Source organism: Tachysurus vachellii, chromosome 26 (assembly GCF_030014155.1).
Source record: "Tachysurus vachellii isolate PV-2020 chromosome 26, HZAU_Pvac_v1, whole genome shotgun sequence".
NCBI lineage: Eukaryota > Metazoa > Chordata > Actinopteri > Siluriformes > Bagridae > Tachysurus > Tachysurus vachellii.
This window is the reverse complement of record NC_083485.1, coordinates 3,495,525-3,520,523: the sequence shown is the minus strand read 5'-3', so window position 1 is coordinate 3,520,523 and position 24,999 is coordinate 3,495,525. Positions and strand designations below refer to the sequence as shown.

At 41.1% G+C, this 24,999-nt stretch overlaps 1 protein-coding gene across 7 annotated transcripts in view; it reads right to left on the bottom strand.

The window, feature by feature from the left end:
* The window catches only part of acaca (acetyl-CoA carboxylase alpha), a 30,761-nt gene extending 13,612 nt beyond the window's left edge, over positions 1-17,149 (bottom strand). For 3 of the 7 annotated variants that reach the window (XM_060862642.1, XM_060862643.1, XM_060862644.1), the window contains exons 1-35: positions 16,993-17,149; positions 15,277-15,508; positions 14,019-14,151; positions 13,650-13,788; positions 13,208-13,317; positions 13,013-13,094; positions 12,815-12,913; positions 12,375-12,481; positions 12,184-12,294; positions 11,714-11,923; positions 11,398-11,568; positions 10,616-10,777; positions 10,353-10,516; positions 10,106-10,256; positions 9,853-9,956; positions 9,437-9,664; positions 9,172-9,322; positions 8,825-8,959; positions 8,468-8,614; positions 8,095-8,283; positions 7,902-8,002; positions 7,701-7,789; positions 7,346-7,470; positions 7,133-7,246; positions 6,933-7,046; positions 6,496-6,585; positions 6,290-6,408; positions 5,525-5,548; positions 3,205-3,348; positions 2,979-3,081; positions 2,580-2,687; positions 2,405-2,461; positions 1,878-1,919; positions 327-542; positions 19-174 (exon numbers count right to left, since the gene is read on the bottom strand). In XM_060862642.1, coding sequence (XP_060718625.1) covers positions 19-174; positions 327-542; positions 1,878-1,919; positions 2,405-2,461; positions 2,580-2,687; positions 2,979-3,081; positions 3,205-3,348; positions 5,525-5,548; positions 6,290-6,408; positions 6,496-6,585; positions 6,933-7,046; positions 7,133-7,246; positions 7,346-7,470; positions 7,701-7,789; positions 7,902-8,002; positions 8,095-8,283; positions 8,468-8,614; positions 8,825-8,959; positions 9,172-9,322; positions 9,437-9,664; positions 9,853-9,956; positions 10,106-10,256; positions 10,353-10,516; positions 10,616-10,777; positions 11,398-11,568; positions 11,714-11,923; positions 12,184-12,294; positions 12,375-12,481; positions 12,815-12,913; positions 13,013-13,094; positions 13,208-13,317; positions 13,650-13,788; positions 14,019-14,151; positions 15,277-15,479 — 4,398 coding nt within the window. In that variant the 5' untranslated portion in view covers positions 15,480-15,508; positions 16,993-17,149. Of the gene's footprint in view, positions 1-18; positions 175-326; positions 543-1,877; positions 1,920-2,116; positions 2,162-2,404; positions 2,462-2,579; positions 2,688-2,978; positions 3,082-3,204; positions 3,349-3,886; positions 4,025-5,524; positions 5,549-6,289; positions 6,409-6,495; positions 6,586-6,932; positions 7,047-7,132; positions 7,247-7,345; positions 7,471-7,700; positions 7,790-7,901; positions 8,003-8,094; positions 8,284-8,467; positions 8,615-8,824; positions 8,960-9,171; positions 9,323-9,436; positions 9,665-9,852; positions 9,957-10,105; positions 10,257-10,352; positions 10,517-10,615; positions 10,778-11,397; positions 11,569-11,713; positions 11,924-12,183; positions 12,295-12,374; positions 12,482-12,814; positions 12,914-13,012; positions 13,095-13,207; positions 13,318-13,649; positions 13,789-14,018; positions 14,152-15,276; positions 15,509-16,992 lie in introns of all 7 variants that reach the window. The other 4 variants (XM_060862639.1, XM_060862640.1, XM_060862645.1 and 1 more) reach the window with 3 other exon arrangements.
* Between the last annotated feature and the right edge of the window lie 7,850 nt (positions 17,150-24,999).

Genomic DNA, 24,999 nt, shown 5'->3' with positions numbered 1-24,999 from the left:
TGAATTCCTGAGAAGGACCTTTGAGGGATCCATGATGACGGTGGGGACGAAGTTGAGGAAGATGTGGTTGCAGTCTGTGCGGACTGTGGTGTTGTTGAAGGCTACCTCCAGCTCGTCCATGGCTTCCAGGAGCAGCCTCTCGGCCTCGTTGTGCAGGTATTCGAAAGAGGCTTCCTAAGGAGCATGACACGTAGAAAACAAACAAACAAAAAAACAACAAATTGCTTAGAATAATAATTTCCACAATAATATGGTTAGGTCTAGAAAAGACACAGACCCTTTGAACCAGACAGTCCTACGGGCTGCGTTAGACAACTTTCAGTTACCTTGGTGACGAGGTCTGAGTGGCGGATGATGGCGCGGACAAAGAAGCGGTAGTCCGTGACCTCTGTGCCCACCTCCACGCGGGCGGCGCCCAGGTACAGGTGCATCTTGTGGTTGGCACACGGGATGGCAGTGAGTGCAAAGTTACGCATGCGGTTCAGTTCTAGCTGGAAGGCCAGAGCCGGCTCCAAGTGCCTGTAGATGCGGTCCTCTTCAAACTGAAAACACACACATACATACAACACACACACAATCATCAAAAACAATCAACTTTCCCAGAAAAAAGAAATCTGGAGAACAGGGGATGAAATGAGATGTTTTAAATTTGGAGTGTACGAGAGCAGAACGTGGTGCGATCCGACCAAACACCCCGGCCTGCAGCCGCACACCCCTCCCCGCTCCCCCCAGGGCGCTAATAGCAGGCTAGATTTAGTAAATGTAGGTAATCACAGCTAGCTAATGGACGTCATCTCTCTCAAATGGGCGAAATAATTAAAAAGTTCATTAAAGTAATGAGCTTTGGTGGAACCATTTTAGAAAACTATCACAGTCAGGAAGAGCCATTATCAACCATGATTGAGAGGCTATCAGGGAGAGAGAGAGAGAGAGAGAGAGAGAGAGAGAGAGAGAGAGCGAGAGAGAGCGAGAGAGAGCGAGAGAGAGAGACTAGAATTAGTTGTGTTCTACAAGAATGGCTTTAGATTGCAAAAGAAAAAGAAACTCGCAGGTAAACCCAGGACACCCAGGACGAGATCTATTTCTACTTTGTCCTCATTTATTGCTTCCTCTTCCATTTTCATCCCTTCCTTGTTCTCTCTTTTCTCCCTTCCTCCATCCCTATTTCTTTGTCTTTCCTTTTTTCTTTTCCTACTTATTGTCTGTCCATCTCTCCTTGCTAATCCTTCTTCCTCCTTTATTCCTTCCTTGTTTTTCTTATTTTCTTCGTCTATCCTTTACATACTGTGCTCTCTTTCTTTTTGCTTTGTCTTTCCTACCATCTTTTCTTGTTCTTTCTCTGTCTGTTCTTCCTTCCTTAGTCCCTCCCTTTCTTTCTTTCTTTCTTTCTTTCTTTATATACACATACATACATATACACACATACACCCCTTCTTTTCTTCTCTTTATTTCCTTCCATTTTTTCCTTTCCTTCCTCTCTCTTTTTCGATCTTTCTCCTCGTCACGTCGGTCCTTCATTTCCGCCCTCCTTTCTGTCTTGCAACATTTCTTTTTGCTTTCTTCCTGTGTTTCTTATACAGTCTTTCTTTCCTTTTGGTTCTTCTGTGCTTCCTTGCAACATTTTTCTCCTTCATTCCTGCTATTTATTTATTTATTACTCTTCCGGAAGTTTTACTGATTTACTGAATTCTGAAAAATCTTTATCTATACGTAGAACACATTTAATGATTCAATAAATATAAAATAAATTATATATATATATATTAAATAGAAATAGCGGCCCATACAGCTACTTCACTCATTTTTGTCCTACTCCATACACCAGGCCTTACACCAGGCCTGTGGTTAAAAGAAAGCAGATATTTAACATCACTCACCTTGTCTCTTGCCCGGAAAGTGAAAAACTTTGGGAACTCCCTCTGTGTAAAAAAAACCAAAACCTTTGTTAACTCCACTGCTTTCCCCCCAAAACAGACCCAAAAACATTCAGGGATTTGTTCACAAACTTCAAGTCAAACCGTTTGGCGAATCAGTCAACTGTGATCAGTTCAAGCTGCAATTACGCGTTAAGAAGAAAATCTGTTCTCTTGCATAAAAATCACACAGAAATACTCACATGGAACCTCTGGTCCACCTCACAGTTGATCTGTTTCCTGAAATCCTGTTAGTAACGGTGTTGAGACAGCGAAGGGATGGAGAGAAAGAAAGTAAGAAAGAAACATGCAGTGGAACAGCTAGATTTGAGTCTGAATTAAAGATCAGGTTTCCGTCTGGACATCATTATGTATTGCCATTTTTTTGGATTGTTTTAGTAAAAAAGATCGGATACGGATAAGTAAAACGGGATGGCGGAAAAAAAAAAATACAGAAAAAAAAAAGTAAGCCGTGGAAACGTAATTCTTACCTTTTGAGCCACAAGGAAGGTGAGCCGCCGGATGCCGTGTTCAAACAGCACTGATTTCTGCAAAGCAAAGATTCCAGTCAGTAATTTTGTCTTAAATGACGCACTGCACACTATACACATAAGCGGCTAGTGTATGAATGTACCCGGTGTAACTGCAGTCTGACGTGGGGTTTACCTTGGACTGGGTGAACTCCCGGAACATGGCGGCCAGACCGTCGTCGTCGATGTCACTGTCGGTTTTAATAGCGACGTTCAGAATGTGGATGGGTTCGTCCAGCGCGCTCTGCATACAAACAGCACACTTTACTAAACATGCCAGACCTTCTGAATATTTACCCATTACTAAGATCGTAAACGAGTTAATAAACATTTTACACAACTTTTAATAATTTTTTACTGTTTCTTAATTTCAAAAACTATCAACAGGCTTCGAATATAAACAAGCAAAGACAAAGTTGGATTTTATTCCAACTCCAGCCCACAAAGCCAACACAAAGCCCACCCACTAATTTTACCATTGTGGTGAAGCTTTCTGCAATTTAGGGAGGAAGCAATCAATCTTTCAGCTGCTCACCTTGTTGTCTTCCTCTCCATACAGTACAGGGTTTCCTCCCTCGGGGAAGGAGGGGCTGGTGGGCGGAGAGTCCGAGAAACAGATCAGGACGTCATTGATGTTTCTGAAAAAGAAAAGAAAAAAAAATAATGTGCTATTAGGGTAACATATTAGTATAGTATTTTATGTGAAAAGTGTTTCAGGTTTGAATGAACATATCAAAAACACACTTAAAAAATTAAATCACCTGGTGAATTCCTGGAAGGAGCGGAAGGACACCATGGCTCCCATACGCTGACACGGCGGCGTGAAGGAGGTGTCCAGAAGAACGTCACTCACGCTGGCCACGTGTACCATGCCATAGTGGTTCAGGTTGGATGAGAAGGACATTCTAAGAGCACAAAACACCCCGACATACACACACACACACACACATGCTCACAATCAGTTTAACAAACCCTGTAATAAGCTCCCGCGTCCTAAAAGATAGCTTTGCGTCCTTCAGAGCTGCTTCAGCTTGCAATACATAAAGTCCCAAATAGTACTGAAAGCAACTCCGAAGAAAGCAAATGAAATATGTTAAAAGAAATTGAATAAATTCTTCACATTCACCACAAAGATGGATTCCAAATGACAAGAAAACAAACCAAAACTCTGGAAGTTAGTCAAAATGGCACCCAAAATATCAATCATCAACCTTATAGCCCATGAGCCATGAACCTTATTCACCAAAAAGACGCCCTAATACCTCATCGTCACCCTACGTTAACGGACTGTTTTGTTAAAGAACGATCTCAGATGTAATGCCGTTAATGATATTCTCAAAATTTCAGACGGTGTTAGCACGTTTAGCAGTGTTGAACGCAGCATCCTTTTACTGCACTCAACAGTACTGACGATTTGAAAAGTTCTAACTTTTCTTGTTCTACCTGTCCACAAGGTCATTAGATGTAGCTGTGCTAGCCGTAGATTTGTCACTGCTTGTCCTGGCAGTGCCAGCATCACTGGCTCTACGGCTAGCTGCTCTAGCTTTAGATTTGCTGTCCGGTAGCGGTGAAGAAAGTTTCCTAAGAGAACATTGGCACACAATCACACACACACACACACACTCAGCAAGGGGCATGTCCCAATTAAATTCAATAATTAAGACACTTAATTCAAACCCAGCGTGATATCTGGACTGTATTAAACACGTAAACAACAATAAGCCATGCTAAATTAGTTTTGGATTCTAAAAATCACCCCAGAAAGGCTTTAATTTTTTAATAAATTTGTACACAGTAGATTCACACAAAACACACACACGCAGCGTATATGTGTACTCGAAAAGTAGCATGGTCAAACAGTGGTCTTAAATTAAAAACATTAACCTCAAATAGAGCCGTGTGCACCATATTTACACAGTAATCTATTCTTTCTGTGGAAATCAATATTTTAATCAACATTTTCTGCTACCAGCTCACACATTGTGACATTTTTAAGTATAGAGCTAAAAAAAAGCTATCGTGCTAGTTAGCAAGTTGACGGTGAGTGTAAATGCTGAATGAGAGCAAACTGCAAAAAATAGGCAACTAGCTAACATAAGAACTCCTGACAGGATTTCTGTCATGTTCAAAAAGTTTCAGGCCATGCTGCTAAAAGTCAGCTAGCTAACAAGCTAAAATGACAGGATTTCTGTCATATTCATTAACACTGACAATATTTACTGTTAAAGCTAGCCAGCTAGTTAAAATAAACTATCCTGACAGGATTTCATTCTTACATGTTCAGAATATTAACTGCTAAAGCTATAACAAGCCAAAAAGACAGGATTTCTGACATGATTTCTGTCATGTTAATAAGCATTCGGAATATTTTGAGCTAGTCGGCTACTTAACATAAGCTATTCTGTCAGGATTTCTGTCATATTCACAAACATTCAGAATATTTACTGTTAAAACTAGCCAGCTACTTAACATGAGCTAACCTGAAAGCATTTCTAAGTTATATTCGTAAATGTTCAGTTAGTCCGCTAGGTAATATAAACTAAGCAGACAGGATTTCTGTGAGGATTTTTAAATCATATTCATAATATTTACTGCTAAAGCTAACCAGCCACATAAGCTAACCTGACAGGATTTCTAAGAGGATCTGTAGGTCATTCATAACTGTTCAAAATTAATGTTAAAGCTAGCTAACTGGCTAAAATGAACTCCCCTGACAGGATTTCTGACATTTTTGTATATGTTAAAAGCTGTACTATCACGACTATGTTAACATGAGCTAATCTGACATGATTTCCAAGTTATATTCATAAACATTCAGTATATTTAATGTTAAAGGTAGTCGGTTAGTGAACATGAGGAAATCAGACAGGTTTGGGAGATTTTTAAATGTGCTAGCAAATCATTCACCATTACAAACTTAAACAAACAAACAAACAAACATAAAATGTGAGTTGCTTGTATCAATATGAGTCTATAGGAGAAGATGCCTAGGTGTCTGGCCATGTTTCTTTTTGAGACTACGACTACCGGCGACAGAGTGCTAGGGAAATTGCTTGACAGTAGAAGGAATGTGTACTGTACCTGCTTAGAGTGGGGATGTTCCCTCTGCAATCAAATAACATTGATTATTGATCGGTTAGTGTCAGGCAAAGAGGGACAGGAAGCGGTCTCGAGTGCTATATGGTGTGACTTTAATTACCGCTTAAAACATTTTACATATTTCTTTATTAGTTAAGAAGAAAAGATAACACTGGTTTAACAACACACTCCTCCTTTAAACGTCCTAAAATCACCAAACCATCAGAGACCACTTCCTCGTCCCTCGCACACACATGCAACATTCACAGCATTTCAAAATTTGAACAGTGTTGATTTGAAAGAGACAGAAAGTCAAGGGTGAGGCATGCGGTGAAATAAAACGTGTCTGAGTTTACGTTTAACAAACTGGCAGCCATTTTGTTTTTGGCTGCGTTGTAATTCATTCGAGCCGTGTGAGTGAAGCCAGGGAGTGGGGGGTGGTTAATCGAGGCCGTTCCGAGCCAATGTGCTGAGCATGCACAAATCGCAGATGCAGATTTAAAATAAATAAATAAATAAATAAAAAATTGAGAACACCACAACTGAAGTGCTTTCCCTCATAAAAAATGAATTAGACACACTATGAGATCAGTAATAGACTGCATATATCTTAATGCTGGAGGCAGAGCTTAGCTGTTATTCCTGGGCAATTTGCCTTTTCCATTTATTCTTATTCTTATCTTAACCAACGTGTCAACAGAAAGGTGGAATGGAGTAAGGGGAGATAGAGGTGGTATTTTAGGGATTGAATGCATGATCTTGGGGCACCTGTTGGGATGTGACGTGGGCAGCATGAACTGAAACTCCACGATGCAGGTGTTGTCCTTCAGCTGCCGGTGTTGGACGCTGTTGAGCTCGTATGCTATGTACGCTCTCCGAACATACACCTGAGAAAGAATAGAAAAAAATAATAAAATCATACTTTGTTCACACACACAAAAAAGTGATGTCATGTTTGAGGACCTCCACAATACCTCAAGAGCAGCCATTCGGACCACCTGGTTGCTGTGGTAGAAGAAGTTGGGCAACACGTCAAAGATGGACGTCTCGGACAGAATAAGTTTCTAAGTAAAACAAAGGGGAGGGGTGATAACGTGATATCAAATTAATTAACTCAAGAATTTGCTCATGGATTATTCAATGACTTAGAAAATACTAATTCAAGTCTTGGCTTGACATCAAAATTATTATTACATATAAAACAGAATTTATAAAAAATAGAACCCCAAAAACTTGTTTAATGTTCCTTCGAGAATTGTATTAGAGTTTTGTCTATGGAGTAAACGATAGATTAAATAAATAGATTCCAAAATTATCAAAGCAAACAACATTTACTGAAGAAAAGTTCCACAAGTGACCAGCAGATGGCGGCACATTGGAACATTAAGTTTTCAAAATTCCGAATGTGTACCTGTAGGTTCTCGATGCAGAACTGATGGCCGTACATGTCGATGGCAGAGAGGAAAATCGACTCAACCTGGTTGTGGCGCAGTTCGTATGAAGGCAGGTGAGACGCGATCAGCACCTTAAAATCAAAGTAGAACTCTTGTAGAACTGATTTTAGCAGTTTTCACAGCTTTGGTGAAATTGGTTCAGTGTGTGTGTGTTTACCTGGCGGGCACGCAGTGCCACTTTGGCGTTGGTGGTCTTGCTGAGCTGTGTGAGCTCTGTAAGTATGGCCATGAGCTCATCGGTCAGTGTGGGGTCCCGCCCACACAACTGATCCTAACGGCAGACATTAGGAGAGAAATAAGAGAGAATCGACTCATTTCTATACTCTGTGTGTATGTGTGTGTGTGTGTGTGGATGCAGGAATATACTCACGATCAACATGGTGACCAGAGAGTTCTTCTTGGTGACTTGGGCATGGGAGAAAATGTAGTTAAGCACGTTGGCCATGTCACCTTTGTTCTCTTCACGCAATGCGAACACACACTTATCATAGTGACCTGAAAACACAAATACACACTGAGGGGAGTGCACAACTACGTGTTGCTACATTCTTTTGCAATTCCACATGCAAACGAGATCCATGCAACACTTTAAGAGACGTGGTCATGAATATTCCTCGAGTGTTACCGTATGAGGTCGATTATTCAATACAGAATCAATGTTTCACTTGTGTTTGCTTGACTGAGAAAAAAAAAAACAGAGCTGGAATGAGAGACTGAAACCTCACCGTGCTGAAACTGCACCTCCACCTTCAAGTACTGTCTGAGTAAATCCATCACTACTGCCCTCATGTGGCCACGGATACCGCTGCGATACCTGCGGACGCAGAATAAACAGTGGTTGTGCTTTAAGATGATACTTTTCCAAACAGAAGTACTGCATGATGGTTTTGTTTAACAAAGATTATTTCGAGTGTGTTGTTACTGACTTCTGGACGAGCTGCACGATGCTCTGCGTGTTCATGAAGAAGACCTCGCGCTCCGACTTCCTGTTCAGCGTGGCAGCGTGGCTGTCCAGGATGTTGGCAACCTGAAAAGAAAAGGAGGAAAAACAACAATTCATTACGTTATGTTATTAAATACATTAAGTGATACATTATGTTTGTGTGTGTGTGTGTGTACCTGTTGGCTTGGGAACTGGCAGAGCACAGAGGTGATGTTACTTGCGTACTGCGCCATCTCCTTCTTGATGGACTTCTCTACAGCGGGCGGGATTCGACCCGACACACTGGTCATGATGTCCTGCAGCTCCAGCAGAGGCAGTGACGGATCACGCAAGGTCTTCATTAGCCGCTCCACCCACTCCTTCAGCTGAGGACACACACAGAGAATAAGAGCCTGAGAGACAGAGTGTGCGTGTGATTATATATATATATATATGTATATATAGAGAGAGAGAGAGAGAGAGAGAGAGAGACTAAGTGAATGATACAGACAGGGTTAAACAGACTCACACTGTGATAGGTGTGTGTGCGTGTACGTGTACGTGTGTTACTTTGGCACTGAAGAAGGGCTCAGGCAGACAAAAGCCGTTCATGATGTTCACCAGGTGGTCGAGAGTGTTGTGGAAGACTCTATGGAGCTTTTCCCCTCTGAGAGCCACGGACTGAACGATAGGCAACGCTCCGGTATGCAGCTCCGCCTAGACCACACACACACACACACACACACACACACACACACTCAAATCAGATGTACACCGTCCTATGTCAGTTTGAGTCCCAGCATATCCTAATTCTACCAAGCATCAGAAGTCACTTTTCTGAAGAGCAGAGCGTAAGTTTCATATAATGAGCCTAATCGCACACTCGGTCATGTGACAAGCAGCGACGCAAAGGTTTTAAAAGTTTACCTGCTGCACTCTGCTGGGATCGTCCAGCTGCAGTTTGGCTATAACGCAGCCCGGCTCCAGCACGGCCCCTGCTCGCTTTACATAGTGAATACATCCTGATTCTGCTGCAGTTAGTGTCATCACCATCTTCATTACCTGGCATGCGCACACACACACACACACACACACAAATATCCAATATCACTGCATCAAACCTCATCACTATTAAAGCAGCAGTAAATAACTTTTAGTGCTTCACATATAATTGAAGATGTGTTCCAAGTTTGGTATTTTGTACACACACACCCACACACCACTACTAGCACCGGTACAGTACTGCAAACGCCGCACGTTTCACCTGCACATACCTCGATTTCAGCGTAGCACTGGCCTGAGAATACATGGTCACCATCCTCCACAGTGTACTGGATGAGTTTCCCGGCAGATGGAGAGCGCAGCAGCGACGGGTCATTCTCCTTCTCAAACACACACGTCTTATTACCGATGGTGATGCGATACCTACAAGACCAGAGAGCACGCGCTGAAAACACACATCTACAGCGAGCAGGGTTGTGAAAATGTCTCAAAATCATGATACCCCAGCCCAAAGAATCGCTAATGTAACAGTCGCACCGGTCCACTTCCTCCTTCATGTAAGTGGTGTAGCTGCTCCCGTCGTAGGACAGCAGCAGGCCGCCGTCGCTGAGCCGGTGCACGTCCACCTCCACTGACGAGTTGTTCATGATGAGCACGTAGGAGTTCGGAGACTGACGGGTCACTTTCAGTACGTACTTCACGCCCTCGTAGATGAGATCGGTGTCGACTGTGTTCAGGAGAGTGTGTGCTGCTAATACCTGACCCCTGAAGAGAGAAAGGATGGAAGAGAGTGAGGAAGGAACGAAGGAAGGAAGGAAGGACAAAGGAAAAAGGGAGGGAATGACGGATGGAAAGGAACAACAAGTGAGGAAAGAATGATGAAATAATAGAAGTGGAGAAGAACAGAAGAAAGGATGGACGTGGTAAACAGAAACATGGTGCACGTGTCTCACCTCTCGAGAGAATGCAGGAAGTTGGACACGCTGTTCCTGAAGTTTACATCCGCTATGTGCAGCGCACCGCTCACTATCCCCAGGATGGTGTCCGGACGCTCCGCCTACGAGAGACGGAAAGATAGACGAGAAGTAAATAACGCGGGAACAACTCGCTCTTTCTACTATAACTGGTTTTCTCTGGCGAAATAAGTTTGATTAGTACTAATAGTACATCAGAGATTAAATGATATCATGGGGTAAACATCAGTACCTGCATTTTCTCTGAGATGAGTCGGTCCAGCCAGCCGGTGTCAATGCTGTTGTGCTGAAAGCTTTCAGTCTCCAGCAGTTTGATCAGATATTCCACTGTAGTCCTGAAGTCTCCTCTGATCGAGAGCTCCTTCAGAGCCACCACCATGTTCCTGATGGGGAAAAAAAAACCAAGATGTTAAATGTACGTCATACTACCACGTTACACACACACACAGAGTTATACACAGTTATTGAAGTCTACATACGAGATGGCTTCTTCACGATTCTCCCCCCAGGAGAAGCAGTGGCCGAACTGCGAGTCTGCGAACTCGTGCAGTCCTCCGGCAGCAGCCACGCTGAAGTAACCCCACACGTTCTTATTGCTGCGGAAGTTCAGCTCCTGCACCGTGCCCGAGCTCGGCTTAAAACCCTGAGACAAACATACCCGTTTCCTTGTATCCACATAGTCCTTGAATATAGTTATTGTAATAAATAAAATCAACATCTACACATACAAACACACACACACCTCATCTGGGTTCTCACTGGTGATGCGAGCTGCGATAACGTGTCCTCGTGGCAAGGGTGAGGTAAATAGTGCCTCGAACTCGATGGGGGAGTCACCCCACGGCTGCACCCCATACAGCATGCGGATGTCCTTGATGCGGTACAGAGGGATGCCCATGGCAATCTGACACACACACACACACACACACACACACACACACACAAATGCATAATTAAACGCTAACAAAAAATGAAGCGACGTCTAGGTTTTCACCCAGTTTCACAGACTGAACTCTTCATGTAGTTACATGTTAATGCTCAGAGTTTGACCACGTAAATACAAGGCCAGTTATAGCAGCGTTTACCTTTTTTTCATTTGGCTCTCGTTGTAATCGGGACGTAAAACAAACACTCGATTCATAGCTTTAATTTTATTCTCCTGTTTACCTCGTTATTATCTGCTATAACGTTTTCCTTCCTCTGTCTCAGAGTGTGTGTTGTAAGAGCATTAACCCTTCCCCCAGACACACAGGCCCAAGAACACAGAGTACAACACTGTAGCCTCGCTGACCTACATGCACCACAATACTGTGTGTGTGTGTGTGTGTTTGTGTGTTTGAGCAAACGAGCCCTTGTGAGTACTATTGCAAAACATAGTGATAACGCACACATGCACAGACACAGACCCACCTTAACTGTACACTTAGACATTATTACACAGAACAAAGCAACTCACACACACATACACACACACACCCCAACTCTCTCTTTCAAACACACACACACACACACACTCTTACACACCTGCAGCTGGGCCGCAGGCAGGTTCACGTCAGCCACCATCTCGGTACAGGGATGTTCCACCTGCAGACGCGGGTTCAGCTCCAGGAAGTAAAAACTGCCGTCCTGACTGTAAAGATATTCGACTGTCCCGGCGCTGACGTAGCCCACCATCTTAGCCAGTTTCACGGCACACTGAGACCCACACAAGAGCATGTGGTTATAGGAAATGAATCTTTTTAAGTCCATAGAACTCAGTCTCATATCTCGACTGTCTGTTGTAGAAATGTAATTACGCTTTATTTATTTATTTATTTATTTATTTATTTATTTATTTTACCCGCTCCATGTTCTCGAACACGTCGGGGGTGGCGATGGTGGCCGGCGCCTCCTCGATGATCTTCTGGTGCCTGCGCTGAACAGAGCAGTCTCTGCCGAACAGTGAGATGGCGTTGCCGTACTGATCGGCCAGGATCTGTACCTCCAGATGCCGGGCGTGTTTGGCAAGCTGCATGACGAAGATGGGCGACCCTGGAACTTCCGTTTGCACCTGCGGGGGGCAGAAAGTCTTTTAAAATGTACTGGTAATGTACTGTAAAATACAAACACGATGATGATTTTTCATTACAACAAAGTTACTGTTACTCCCCAAAGTTCATTACTTTTCCAATCACAGAATGTCACAAAGTGTTTTTTCCTCTTAACGTCTCAACGGTTAAAATAAAGGCTTTTGATTATGTTACTTTCCTGCACATCTTCAATATACGCAAAGCGTTACGAGCAGCTTATCGAACGGCTTGAACGCCAGACCTGTCTGAAGAGATTGGGGAAGTCGTCTGCGCTGTTGACCTTGCGGATGCCTTTCCCTCCTCCTCCCTCTGAAGCCTTGATCATCACAGGGTATCCCACCTTCTCTGCAGCCTGTCAGGCAGAACACGTGACTTAGATATGTTAACATTGTGCTGGAACTGGCCACGTGTTGTCGTAAGCGTAGATGTTACCTTAAGCCCGGCCTCCACGTCGTGGATGCAGCCCCGCTCGTAGAGCTCGTTGGGTACGTTGATGATTCGCTTCTTCTTGTCATTTTCCGACCATGCGACTGTTAATCCTGTTTACATAAATCCATAATGATTACTGTTAGCATTTTGTCTATGGGCTCTCAAATTCTGAACATTTTGAGGGTTTATATATGGACTCAACCCAAGCGAATTTTATATTTTAACATGCAATCTTAACATTTTGTGGTTGTATATGAACTCGGCCCAAACTAATTTAGCATTTTGGGTTACATACTGTAGACTCAGCCCAAGGTACTTTAAAATGTTGACGTTTTTCATGGACGTGGCCCAAAACTACATTAAGGTTTTGGGGGCTTTACATGGACTCGGGCAAAGCGTTTTGAACATTTTAGGGTTTTCCATGGGGTAGTGAACCAACAGACCTGATCCACTCCATGGTAGAGTGGGAATGCCTGCCGTCTGAGCCACAACAGAAGACGCGATCTTGTCTCCCAGAGCCCACATTGCCTGACTGGGTGGACCTGGGACCAGGAAAAAAAAAAAAAAACACATAAGAAAACTGTTAACACGAAGTTAGTCTGCATGCTGGGGAATGAGCTCTAAATGTTAAGGCAACGGACCCATGAATGCGATGCCGTTCTTGTGCAGGAGTTCTGGGAGTTTGGGGTTTTCAGAGGCGTGACCCCATCCAGCCCACACCGCCTGTCAATGACAGGAGATTCATACCATCACTAAGCAACCTGATGTCAATAATTATTTATGAATGAACACTTTGTTCTAATAAAGCTTTCTGAATTCTTATTTATAAGAAATACCTGAACTGGGATACGCTTCGCAATGTCCAAAATGAGCTCTACGTTAGCGTAGTTGTTGTTGTTGGTTCCTCCAGGGACAGGTACATAATGATCTGCCATTTTTATGTACTCTGTGGACGACGAGAAGAATATAGGTACAGTGAATAGCATGGGACGGAACTGCAAAACGATTTAGTTCCTGTTGTTCGGTGCTGGAAAATGGATTGTACAAATCAATCTGAATTGAATCGAACAAAGAGACTTGAAGAGACCTTGTCCATTCATCACCAGAGACACTTTGTCCTTTCACGTCACTAATCAGTGGCTCTTTCTGTATTAATTAGGCCATGCTTGGCCAGGACAAAACCAGCCTGTACTGTATAAACGGACATAATATATTCACCCTCGCCAGTGAATGGCATAAATTCTTTATCCCTTTCATAGGTGTGTATTGTTCACTCACCCGCGTTGGCCTTCAGGTCCTCGGGGGTGACCATGACGACGAAGCGGATGGCGCGCTCGTTCCGAAACATCTCGTACGCCCAGCGCCGAATGGAGCGCATGCACTTTACCGCAGCGATGCCGTTATTAGCGATGAGCACCTGCAATGCCAAAGTACATGTGCATATTAAACATGGTGTTCCGGTGAGATCTGCTCCGTTCAGTATTGTTCAAGGTCAAACTACCTCCATTAATTTAGCATGAATTAAATCCCAAAAACTATAACAATAGATAGATATCAGTGCCGCAGTTCCGACATCGGTACCTGATAGTTTTCAATCTTTGTTATCTGTGCTGTTGTTTTCCAGATTTCTGACTTGATGCGTTTTACCTTCTCTATGACTTTGTTTCCTCCGAAGCGGGTGACAAACTCAGCCGGTGACGCCACAGTAAAGTCCCTTTGTAGGTCGACACGTCTGCGATCGCGTCCCTGCTTCACCAGGTGCAGACCGGACATACTGGGCCTTAAAGAAATTAAAAACACCAGGTAACATGATGAGAATTTACATCAAACAACGTTTTACAGGGACCTCAGATATTAAATCAAGCTCCTAACTTGTTTCACGGAGATTACGCAGGTTTAAATGTAGATACAAAAGGCATAAAAATATCCTCTTTTTTGTGTTTTTTCACAAAATTTGTTAGATTTACAAAACGTTGATAAATGTCAACCACGTCCAGTTTTGACGACGCCCACAAAACTCCATATAAGGCAAAGTTCACACAGCTGAAAACAAGAAACTGACAACTAAACGGTAAAAGTTGTAAATGTTTTGTGTGCTAAATCTTCGCAGTAACTCGAAGATTCTGATCAGTTGAGCTTCGTATTAGTATCTTTCCACGGATTCCAAGGATTGCATAAATACTTCTGAGAAAATGTTTTTGTTCGTGTTCGGTTGAATAAATGAGGTTTACTGGTGTGTTTTTTATTCACTACTAGAAGGGTATACTATACTTTTATTTAAAATCCTGACCCGCATGATTTCTACTTAAAAAAACAGTAGCTTGGCTTCCTGGAACACACACATGATGAGGAAGGACTGAAGGGGTAGAGCGTGAACAAAAAGTGTGTGTGTGTGTGTGTGTGTGTGTGTGTGTGTGTGTGTGTGTGTGTGTGTGTGAGATTTAATTCTGCATGGCCTCTCAATGTGCTGTTACATCATCACTGGTATGCTGACACATAAAAAGGGCCACTGAAATAGAGGCATAGTGTGATCCTCCCCAAAACACACACACACACACACACCTCGTCCTGCCTATGATAGAAAAGTAGTAAAGCACAGAGAGGGTCTTGTTGTCTATATTACAGCAGTTAATCAAATTAAATGTACGTTAGACACATGCCAATGTTTGCTTCATTGTAATTTTTAAGAAATAAAAGAAACCCAATATTTGTAGAACTGAGCCTGAACTCACTTTAGGTGCATTTTCCTCTGTATAACCTTTCACAACGCAGCTCAATGCTGACACACAGCCATGGAGACTGGCTGGATCGCCAAACATGATCTAAATGAGCGCAATTCAGACGTCTAATGACCTGACAGTGTTGACACTAGCAAACACAGGCACATTACACAAGCAAGGCTGACCTCATGTTGTGAAAAGGCCCATCCAGGCTTTCGAAAGTGCTGTCCGAGTTGAGAGAGCACGGAGACTCTGATCGCTCCTTGTCCTCTGCCGACAGCTCCAACTTGCCCTGAGTCTCGTCCTCAGAGTTGTCCTCCGACACGGAGCCGATAATAAAGTGCGATGCGGCCACGGGCTTCTCCGGCGGGGGATCCTGCTCCGCCATGGCCGGACGACACTGGCAGGCTCCAAACACTGAGGAAACACGGAAAAAAGAAATATTCAGGCATGATTCACAAATATAGTATGCATAAAACAAAACACTAGACTCAAGACTTAACAGTGGCGTAGAAAGTGATCCACTCTTTTGTGTAGACCCTCTGGAGGTAACTTCAGTTTTACAAGCACTTTGGTTGTAAAATTCAGATATGAATTTGATGGAATCTCGTCTGCCTTTTACACTGTAGTCCACGCCCACGTGACGGGGTGTTTCAATCCCCACCTACTTTAATCAGACCATATCCAAAAAAATTCCCAAAATAAATTGAGGGTCATTTCCACACTCGTGGACTAATCGACATTACGGAAAGAGTTAATTAAATAAGAAAAACATGATTCGATGTGCTCTGATTTGTTACTGATCAGCATCCATACAATTTTATTCACCACTGTTCCGACATGACGTAGTTCAGCAGCAGTACAATTCGATTCAGACCACGATTCCGTTTAGCATCGATACACTCTGTCCGATATGATTCAGGACAGCTTTCATACAATATTATTCACTGCTGAGTCAATACATTTGTTTCAGCATAAATACAATATGATTCAGACCTAAACCGATACGATTCACAGATAATACGATATGATTCGGCTTAGCACCGATACATTTCCATTCACTACTGACCCAATATGAGTCGGTTCAGCAACGATTCGATCCAATTCTGATCAGCACCGATACAATTCTCTAACAAAATTCAATTCAAAATGACCGATCCAAAATTATTCTGATCAAGTTTGATTCAACACATATTTAATGTTATTTAGCAACGATCAAATAGAAAATTCTACCAATTAGACCAATCAGAAACGAGAATTCAACTTTCATATGAATATGAACGAGAATCTGTGCTCTGAATGATGAATATTCATGAGCAGTGGGCGGTCTCTGTGAAGACACTCCACAACTTGTCAAATATATTTTAAAGCAATATAGAGCTAATACTAAATATCACACAAAATTAAAAAAAAACAACAACAAAAAAACATGAAATATTTATAATGTTTATAAAACGATATGTAGAATATTTAACGTTAGAATAACTACAGGGTCTAAAGTGACCTGAACACACCTTTAGATCATCTTGCTGAACCTGATAAACGAGTCGACAGACAGCATGAGAACAAAAAACACACCGTTGTTAGGAATTAAATAGAAAAAAATATCAATAAATATCGATCGAGTGTTTGTTGTTTGTTTACTTGTGTGGTGTGCGCGTGAAGGGGATGGCACGTGCAAGTGTTTTATATTAAAAAAAAAGACATGTCAGTTATGTGTACTAACGTTTCCAAGCTTCCAAACTCTCACGAATAATCAATAATATTTTTTTTAATTGTCGGTAAAAATATATTTACATTTCTACTCAGTTTTGCTGCAGTGAAATGGTGCACGAGACGACTTGATGCAGGCTAATATTCAGCTAGCGTTAGCTTCTGAGCTAATAAGCTTAGCTACTCACCGTGTGAAATGAGTCGGCAAGCTATTCTGATGTGGTAACTTCGACGAACTAATAGGATATTTAATTATTTAATTTATTTATTCGTCCACAACCTCACTCGGATGGATGTTCGTTGACAGCGACATCACTGCGGTGTGATGCTACGGAAGCGTTTTTCTTATCCTACCCGTATTCGAACGAGCCGGTCTGTTTTGCTCCGATTGGTCATATGTAAATTGTACACGCGAGTTCTGATCTCTGATTGGACAGCTGTATGAGTCATCCACAAAACAGGAAGCGTTATGTCATAATGCGGGTGGGATATAAAAACGGGGAGTCGAGTGAGGTTACTGCAGATTGTCGAACTATGAACTTTAAGAGTCTCACGCCGAATAAGAGAGCGAATAGAATTTCGCGTTTCAGTTAGGGGCGGGTTTTGATATGCAAATAAGGAGAGGTGTAACCAATGAGAAAGAGGGTCTGGTGGTCCGCGTGTTTGTGCGCGGTATCGCCTGATCCGACTAGAATCTGTTTATGAATTAAAGGTGACGGTACAAGAGGATGGATGTTTTTCCACTTTATTTATTTAACAAATAATAAAATTTCATTAAGAAATGCAATAAACAAAAAAACCGATAACAAGCAAAGGGAAAAAGAACTGCCATTAATGATTTATTATTATCAATTATTATTAAATTAATTATTAATTAATTAATAATAATTATTAAATCAATAATGAATAATTATTAGTAAATTAATTGTTCATTATTATTAAATGTATTAGTAATTATTATTAATGTTGTTGTTTTTTAAATATATAATTGAGTGCAAAAGTTTATATAGCTTTAGGGATCTAAAATAAATAACATTATCGCATGTAATACAAATAACATAAGTTCAAAAAGTTTGCATGTTTTATCAATGCAATAACAAGACGAGCAAAAGAGGGATTTAGGATAATAGCGTGGTTCAGTTGAACAAAAGAACAAACAGTTTCCGAGTATTAAACATGTCCAAAGTTTTCCTTCCATAAAGTGAACACATGTACAGTATGGACATCTCTGTGAGATCTGGGATATTTATCATTCTTAAGAGGATGAAGTAAAATGCCACGATTCATAACTCTATTATTCATAACTGAGCATTTTTATTTCATTCTACAGCAGTCATTATAATGATGCTAATGTGTGTGCTGTTGTACTGATGCACTGATACAGTCACATCCCATCAAACTAGAAGATCCACTTAGGTATCAAGGAACATTTCGGTGTCAGTATCATACTGAATATGGAATACCGAGCAGAAGGTTGTGAGGTCGAATCCCAGTAGTTTTAACCGTTATCTGCAAAGCTCAACTGGAAGCCACTTTGGATGAAACATCTTTTAAATAATAGTCCAATACTTCAGCTAACTGTAGAGAGAGTCAAGTCTTCAGATACTGAAGCACCTTTGACCTGAGTTCACTCAGACGTACCACAGAGGCATTGGCATCCAATCTAACTATTGTGTAAACAGTTTGATTAAGAACGATGAAATATCAGTCTTGTGCAAGCGTGATTTTTAGGTTCAAGTTCAGCTCAAAGTTTAATGATCATGCAGACATCACCTGTTCTACTGCCAGATAAAACAGGCAGTGGAACATGAGACCTTAGAAGGGATTAATGGAAGGAAAAAATAAACAAAAGCTTGATTCACCTCAAATGTTCTCAGCAAGCAAAAATACAACTTAAAACTGGGCTTCTTTAATATCAGAAGCTTGTCAACAGTCGGCATCATCATACAAACAGAAATATCATTAATACGTGAACATTTAGCAGAACGGAGCAAAATAAGTCTAGTTAAAATCTATGCATTGACCAGTTCTTAACATTTATGGAAGGAGTCTCCAGTGTCAGTGCTTTTCATGTGAAATTCATAAACAAATTAAACAAGTGTTTGTATAACAAGTGTTTATATCAGCTGTAATGTAAATGATTCATATATGTTTTTGTGTCATATAAAAATACCATCACAATGAATGGGAAAAATCTGTAATTATTTCACCATGTTTTTTTTTTTATTACTTTCATTTATCCATCCATCCATCCATCCATCCATTTGTTGTGGAGCTATTGTTTTACAGATATTGAAATATACTGTAGGAGTTATGAAATCTTTAAAAAAAAAAAAAAAAAAAAGAATAAAGAGCTAGTTCTCATTCTGACTTCTGAAATCTGAAAGTTCAACAAACTAAATGTCCTCTGAATTTCAGAATGTTTGTTTGTACATTTCCAAAGCACACAGTTTAGTAATAGTTTCTTGTGATAACTGTGCTCTCCAATTTCTTTTTCTCAGAACACTGTCTGATCAGTAAAGGGGGAAAAAGTGTTGGGTTTAAAGCCAACATCAATACACAAGACTGGAGCTGTGTTTCAATGTGTCAAGGTGAAAGGTAGCTTTTTCTGTTGTCTAGACAACGGGAGATTGTGGTACTTTCATGTAGTAAAAAGTGAGCATAGTAAAAAACTGAATAAAATAATTTTATGCAATGGAAATTTTTTTATTAAGACCCAATATATCCCAATTGATATTTAAACTCAGTGTAGATGGACCTGCTAAACTGGGAGAATTATTGGTAAGCACTGACACCCAGTGGCCATTGTTGGTACAGCAACTATTTTTAATTATAATAAATATATATTTTTTTAAAAATAAGTTGTACAAGCTAGCCTACAGTAGATTTATGATGAAATTTATGATGAAAGTATTAACAATAACATAAAAAATAGCCATCGCACACAAATTTCAAAGTAACCAGTAGGGGTCAGTAGAGTCCACTAAAGCCAGGTTTGTAGCTGCCGGTAACGAAATAACAAAATGTTCAAACGTTTTATGTTCTAGTAGTCCTTATAATAATCTATTCCTCTTCTTTATATAAATAAATAAATTAATAAATAAAACAGAATTTATAAACTTATGGCCATAACTATATTTTAGTTATCCATGGTCATGGCCATATTATTATTATTATTATTATTATTATTATTATTATTATTATTATTATTATTATTATTATTATTATTATTATTATGTATTATTACAGTATATAACTTCTGTACATATTACATATTGTATTTTTTATACTCCTCATCCTCTATATTGTGCATATATATATATATATATATATATATATATATATATATATATATATATATATATATATATATATATATATATATATATATATATGAATGTGAAATATTAGACAGAATGTACAGTAGGGTATATATAGATATACATAAATAAAATAGTGCAGATGTATGTAAGGCACAATATAGAGGACCTTATAAACTTATACTTGTTGTTCCTTTACAACAGTATCTGAACATTTTTTTCAATGCCATAGCCTTAGAACCATTTACTTGTACTTTTCAACAATGTCCACACATCTCTGCACTGCTATAGCCTTATTCACTGTACATATATTTACATATATAACTATATAAATTACATGCTGTACATATTTTTTACATATATACCTATATATATATATATTACATGCTGTACATGTGCTACATATCTGCACTTGTCTATTTGCACAATTGCTACTCTTTGCACTTCTGGTAGATGCCAAACTGCATTTAGTTGCCAATAAATGACAATAAAGTTCTATCTATCTATCTATCTATCTATCTATCTATCTATCTATCTATCTATCTATCTATCTATCTATCTATCTATCTATCTATCTATCTATCTATCTAGCAGTAGTAGCAGTAGTATTAGTGTTAGTAGTAATTAATTTCAGATAAAGTTCATTTCCTGGTTGTAACTTTTAAAAATGTGGAAAAGTTTAAGTTAAGGGATAAATCCTTATGCATGACAATCTTCTTAATCTGTTTTGTAGGTGATGCAGGTTCAATACATTTGTGGATTGAGATTTTTTGCTTCACGTGATTTTAGTAATTACTGTGTGAAATTCATGACACCCTTGTAATTCCAGGAGGCTACACATAAGAAGAATTATGTACTGGGAAAACATTTTAGCCCAGTTCCTGCGATACCAGCTGGCCCTATTCAGAATTCCTGATTAGCATTCAGGTTGGATTCAAGGGCGCAGTAACAGGTGCTCCAGCAGTAGTCTTACACTTGGCCTCGGTGCTGCTAAAGAAGCCCTCTCACACCTTCGCCAGACTTTGGCTTTGAATTGCTGGAAATCAAGCAGCTTGTAACACAAACGCCAGTGGGGTATCACGGGCACGGGAGTGAAAAGAATCTGTGTTAATGTGCTCGGCCATCACACAGTGGAACATATTGCTTACAACCAGCACAATGACTCCAGGGTGACTTAGGTTACGCGTTCCTGCCAAGCGGCGGAGTGTTACAGTGAGAGCGTAAGGCGCCATACTGCGATAAGGAGAGGTGGAATAGTGGACGAGTCTCAGATTTCAGCCGTTATCCAAAAGATGCTGATGGACATGCTTGAATGAGGCTTTTGATGCACAATTCCAGCTTAATTAAAGTGGTCAGACAGTTTTGCAGTGGCCTGAAAGAAGACATGGTGAGGAGGTCAGCTGATAAATACTGAATTGATATGGGGTTATACCCAGGCATTATGAAAATGCAGCACTCGGAGCTGGGTGATACTTGAGAATGAATGTTGGTTGTACAGTACGTGTCTTGGCGTCTACTCTGAGGTAAATTCTGATTAGGATTAAGGTTTGAAGGCAATAAGGTTATCTTGATTGAGAGCAAAAAAAAAAAAAAACGCCTCTCATGCAGTTGCCTGTGAAAGTGCCAGGCCCCAGTGCCCTCAGATCTGCAGGTAGTGTGAGATTTCACACAACTGAAACATGGCGCAGACTCTCTAGTGTCAGGGTGGCAATGTTCAGAGCAGCAAAAGAGAGAGAGAAAGCAACTGTGTCCTTCAAGGCCAGGAGATAAGTGTCAGGCTACCTGGGGTTACTTTAGAAAGTGAGATGAAGTCAGCTGGCATACATGCCCCTGCTGGAAAACATTCAAGATGTCATGCTCCATAAATAGGCTGCACAAGCTGAATACTGTGTTCAATCAGCTACGTTTTGTGATTGAAGCTCATGGTGAACATGAGTGGTACATTCCAGATATCTTATTCCCAGCCAGAGCTGAGACAATCTCCAGCAATTCTGGCAATAAGGGGGGGGCCAGACTCTCAGAACAAGCTCGTAATAGATACCCTTATGTCAGCCATGTCTTGCAACCCCACTGAAAAACAAGGACTCCCATTCACATCACCCTGCATCCCCCTGCCAACTTTCCATGAATAAGTAATCATTCCATCACGGAGGCAGGCAGTGTACTTGGACTGGACCATTTTATGTGGCAGCCGCGAGTAAATCGATCCCTTCCCGATGGAAACAGAGCCGGTGAGTGGCACGACTTGAGCAGGCCTGTAACCCTAGCTGTGCCTTTCGCTCTCGCTTCTCTGTTTACCTGTCACATCAGGCACACTGCTTCATCCACACCGAGTGGCAGCTCACGTCGCCTTCCGCTTAATGACACGTTGGAATATTTAATTGCAAACAAGATTGAGAAGAAGCAAGTGGCGGTAACCAGAGATGGACCTTTTCACCAAGAAATCGAAGGCTAAGAAGGCAGCTTGATCCCTGCCTATTGTACCCACAGCACACGCCATAGCTTAACATTTGCTTTGCCAGATATAAGCTTACAGCTCTGATCGAGTAAAGAAAAGGAGACAGGGAAAGGAGAAGGAGGCATAAAAGGCTTTGGTTTGTTATTTGGGGATTTGTGATAGCAGTAGCATTGTTGCAGATGGCAATGGTCAGGTAAACGAAATAGACTGGCAGGTGACTAAGATAAGGAGTCACGGTCAAAGTGACACTTGCTGTGTTAAATAGTGTTAAAACAACTCAGTTACACCTAGATACAGAAAGATCTCAATCTATCCAACATTCAGAACTACATTAAAGTATAAATTAGTGGCTACAAACAACTGAACTTCTTTAGGGTAAAGTATAACGCAAAGTTTCATTAGATTTTGTATAAATTTTGGCATGATCAATAATATTTCGCTCGTTTAAGCTTATTGTATTCAAACGACCGGAAAGGTAAGACAAGGCAAAAGCTTTTTTTTGTAGTGATATAGTTTCAGTTCAACCACAGAGAAAAATATCTAGTGACATTTCCCGACTTAAACCAGAAGCAGTTTCCTTGTTGATGAACTTATGTCATCATGCTAACATTCCCCAGGCCCTCTTTCGAACCCCCTTTAAGCCAGCGTGAATGAGCACAGTGTCGGCAACATCATGGTAGGCGTATTGCTTTCACTAGAAAGGCGATAAGATATGGTGAGGTATCGCACACCCAAGAGCGCCGGCACTCAGACGACAATGGCTGCTGCACTTTCTCCAAAGATCCGCTTACAACATCTCTGTATGTTGAGTCTCCAGCTCCACACTGATAAATACTGCATCCTGCCATGTTTGCCATCAATAATTCACTTTCTTTCCAGCTGCCACTCTCTCTGTACAAAAATTACCTTGCATTTGGGTACTTTGTGGTTTCAGGTGTCTGGGTGATGAAGCAACGTAATGAAAAGGGATGGCTATTGGATATTTTCCATCGTGACAAAGATGAGGTTTGAACTCTGATCTCTCTCTCTATGCATATATTTAACCATGACCAGAACTTTTTTTTGGTAAATGGACATTGAATGAAGACAGGCATGGTTCTAAAGGCGGGGCCACAGGGGCCCTGGCCCCTGCTGAAATCTGATTGGCCCCTGATTGGCCCCCGTTCCATTAATCATCGACGAGAAGAGCAACTGGAGAACAATCACATATCCTCGCTGTCGGGCGGAAACCTCGTATGTCCAAATTTGGTCAATTTCATATTTTTTCACATATCGATGCTATTGGTCAGTCCCCACATGGGTCTGTTTTTTTTACAATTTATTAACCAATCTAAAGTCTTGAAAATAGCTTAAGCGCAAATCTCATAACTCCATTGGACACTTCAACTGTCCACCTCTTCCTCACTCTGCGGGAGAGCTTCACGGCATATTTCTCCTCAAGAAGAGTCGCAACGAATCAACACGTCTTCTGAGGTAAATGTCTTCAAAACACTGGGCTCAAAGAAAAAAAAATTCTTCACCCCCGCTAGTTCTGGTGCTCGTCTGAGGACAGGAATTTAGCGCAAGACAATCCACTGCAACGCGGACTAAACCCTGTGCACTGCAGATAAGGTACGGCATTTTTTAATTTCCTGAAAAATAACGGTTTTGGAGATACGAGGTTTCTGCCCGACAGCGACGATATGCAATTCCACCCCCCAAACAATTGCCGGCACTCGAGCGTTAGAAAAATACCCTGTACTTGGCCCCTGAATGTAACATGTGGCCCCATAATGGCCCCGTTACAGAAAAATCCTAGAACCGCCACTGAATGAAGAGTATGTTCTACATGTCATATACCCAGCACTCTACAACAGTTTGAGAAGTTTTCCCCTGACTGTAAGAAGAACTTCTACTTGACCTTTGTGCTACATTTCCAAACCAGTGAATATGGTTCCATGATTGCAGCTCAGCAGACTAGAAAGCTCATGCAGTGAGGACAGAAGGGAATTTTCAGAGTCCGCTGCCCTTTAGATCAATACTTGTCTCAAAAGGTCTGCTGGCCTCCAACAACAGGGGAAAAGTCAGTGATCTTATTGAGGAAATGGAAAAAAAAATGTTCACAGTTCATGAAGAAAGCTTGAGGTGTGGCTGAGGAGAGAAAGAGAGAATGAAGCTGGGGCTTAATACCTTGCTCAAGGTTCTAGCATTCCAGTGCAGACCCAAAACCTGCAGGAGAGATTCTATCTTACAGTTGCTTTGGGAATGAAATTGGAATCCGTGACCATAGAGAGAAATCTGGACTGACATTCTCAGCTCTTTGCGTCTATGATCCTCACTAGAAAAATGGAATGAAATTAATTTTCATGATATTATTACCCCGGACAGATGGCAAGTTCATGTCGGCAGCCATAATACTTTACGTCCAGAGATGTCTG